The sequence below is a fragment of the Myotis brandtii genome, unplaced genomic scaffold, assembly GCF_000412655.1.
Source record: "Myotis brandtii unplaced genomic scaffold, ASM41265v1 scaffold1956, whole genome shotgun sequence".
Taxonomy (NCBI): Eukaryota; Metazoa; Chordata; class Mammalia; order Chiroptera; family Vespertilionidae; genus Myotis; species Myotis brandtii.
Window position 1 is genome coordinate 232,360 of NW_005357294.1, and position 805 is coordinate 233,164.

Here is an 805-nt window from a genome sequence, read left to right on the forward strand (position 1 = left end):
GCGCACGACGGAGCCCTGGCCGGCCAGCTGCAGCATGTAGAGCCCCGTGTCGGGGTCGCGCACGCAGCGACGCAGCAGCTGCATGTAGGTGAGGTTCTCGTGCGTGTTGGGGTCGAAGAAGCCCTTGGTGTCGTCGCTGGGGTCGGCCAGGACGCGGTTCATCTCCTCGTCGAAGTAGCCGTTCTTGTAGGCCACCTCCACGGGCACGCGGTGGCTGTGCACGGGGTCGATGATGCCGCCCGTGGCGATCTGGGCCTCCAGCAGGCGGATGCCGTGGTCCCGGACAATCAGCTCCTTCTTCATGGCCTGGAAGAGGGAGATCTGCTCCCCGGTGTAGGGGTCGGTGTAGCCGGTGACCGCCCGCTCGGCCGACAGCAGCTTCTGGTAGGTTTCCTTGCCGAACATCCCTGCCCCGAAGGCCTCCTCCACGGTCAGCTTCCGGTTCTCTGTGGGGTCGATGAGGAAGCCGGTGGCCGCCTGGGCCTCCAGCAGCACCAGGGCCGTGCCCGGCCGCAGGTGGCCCTTCCACATGGCCTGGTAGACGCTCATCTTCTCCCGCCTCCCGGGCTGGTCCCTGGCGGGCACCAGCACCCCCGCGATGCAGCTCGTGCCCTCCAGGTAGCGCTTGACCGAGTCCATGTTCATCACCTCCTGGGGGCTCTTGGTGCCCTGGGCCAGGCCCTGCAGGGTCTCGGGGTCCAGGACCCTGGAGACGCCCAGCTGGGACGCGGTCACCTGGCGCCTCAGGCCCGGGAAGGACATCTTGCTGAGCCGTTGCTCCGTCTCCTCGACGACCTGGGTGAGG

At 68.1% G+C, this 805-nt stretch overlaps 1 protein-coding gene across 1 annotated transcript in view; it reads right to left on the minus strand.

The window, feature by feature from the left end:
* The window catches only part of EPPK1 (epiplakin 1), a 2,321-nt gene extending 1,522 nt beyond the window's left edge, over nucleotides 1–799 (minus strand). The window contains exon 1 of the mRNA XM_014538654.1: nucleotides 85–799. Coding sequence (XP_014394140.1) covers nucleotides 85–762 — 678 coding nt within the window. The 5' untranslated portion in view covers nucleotides 763–799. The remainder of the gene's footprint in view (nucleotides 1–84) is intronic.
* Between the last annotated feature and the right edge of the window lie 6 nt (nucleotides 800–805).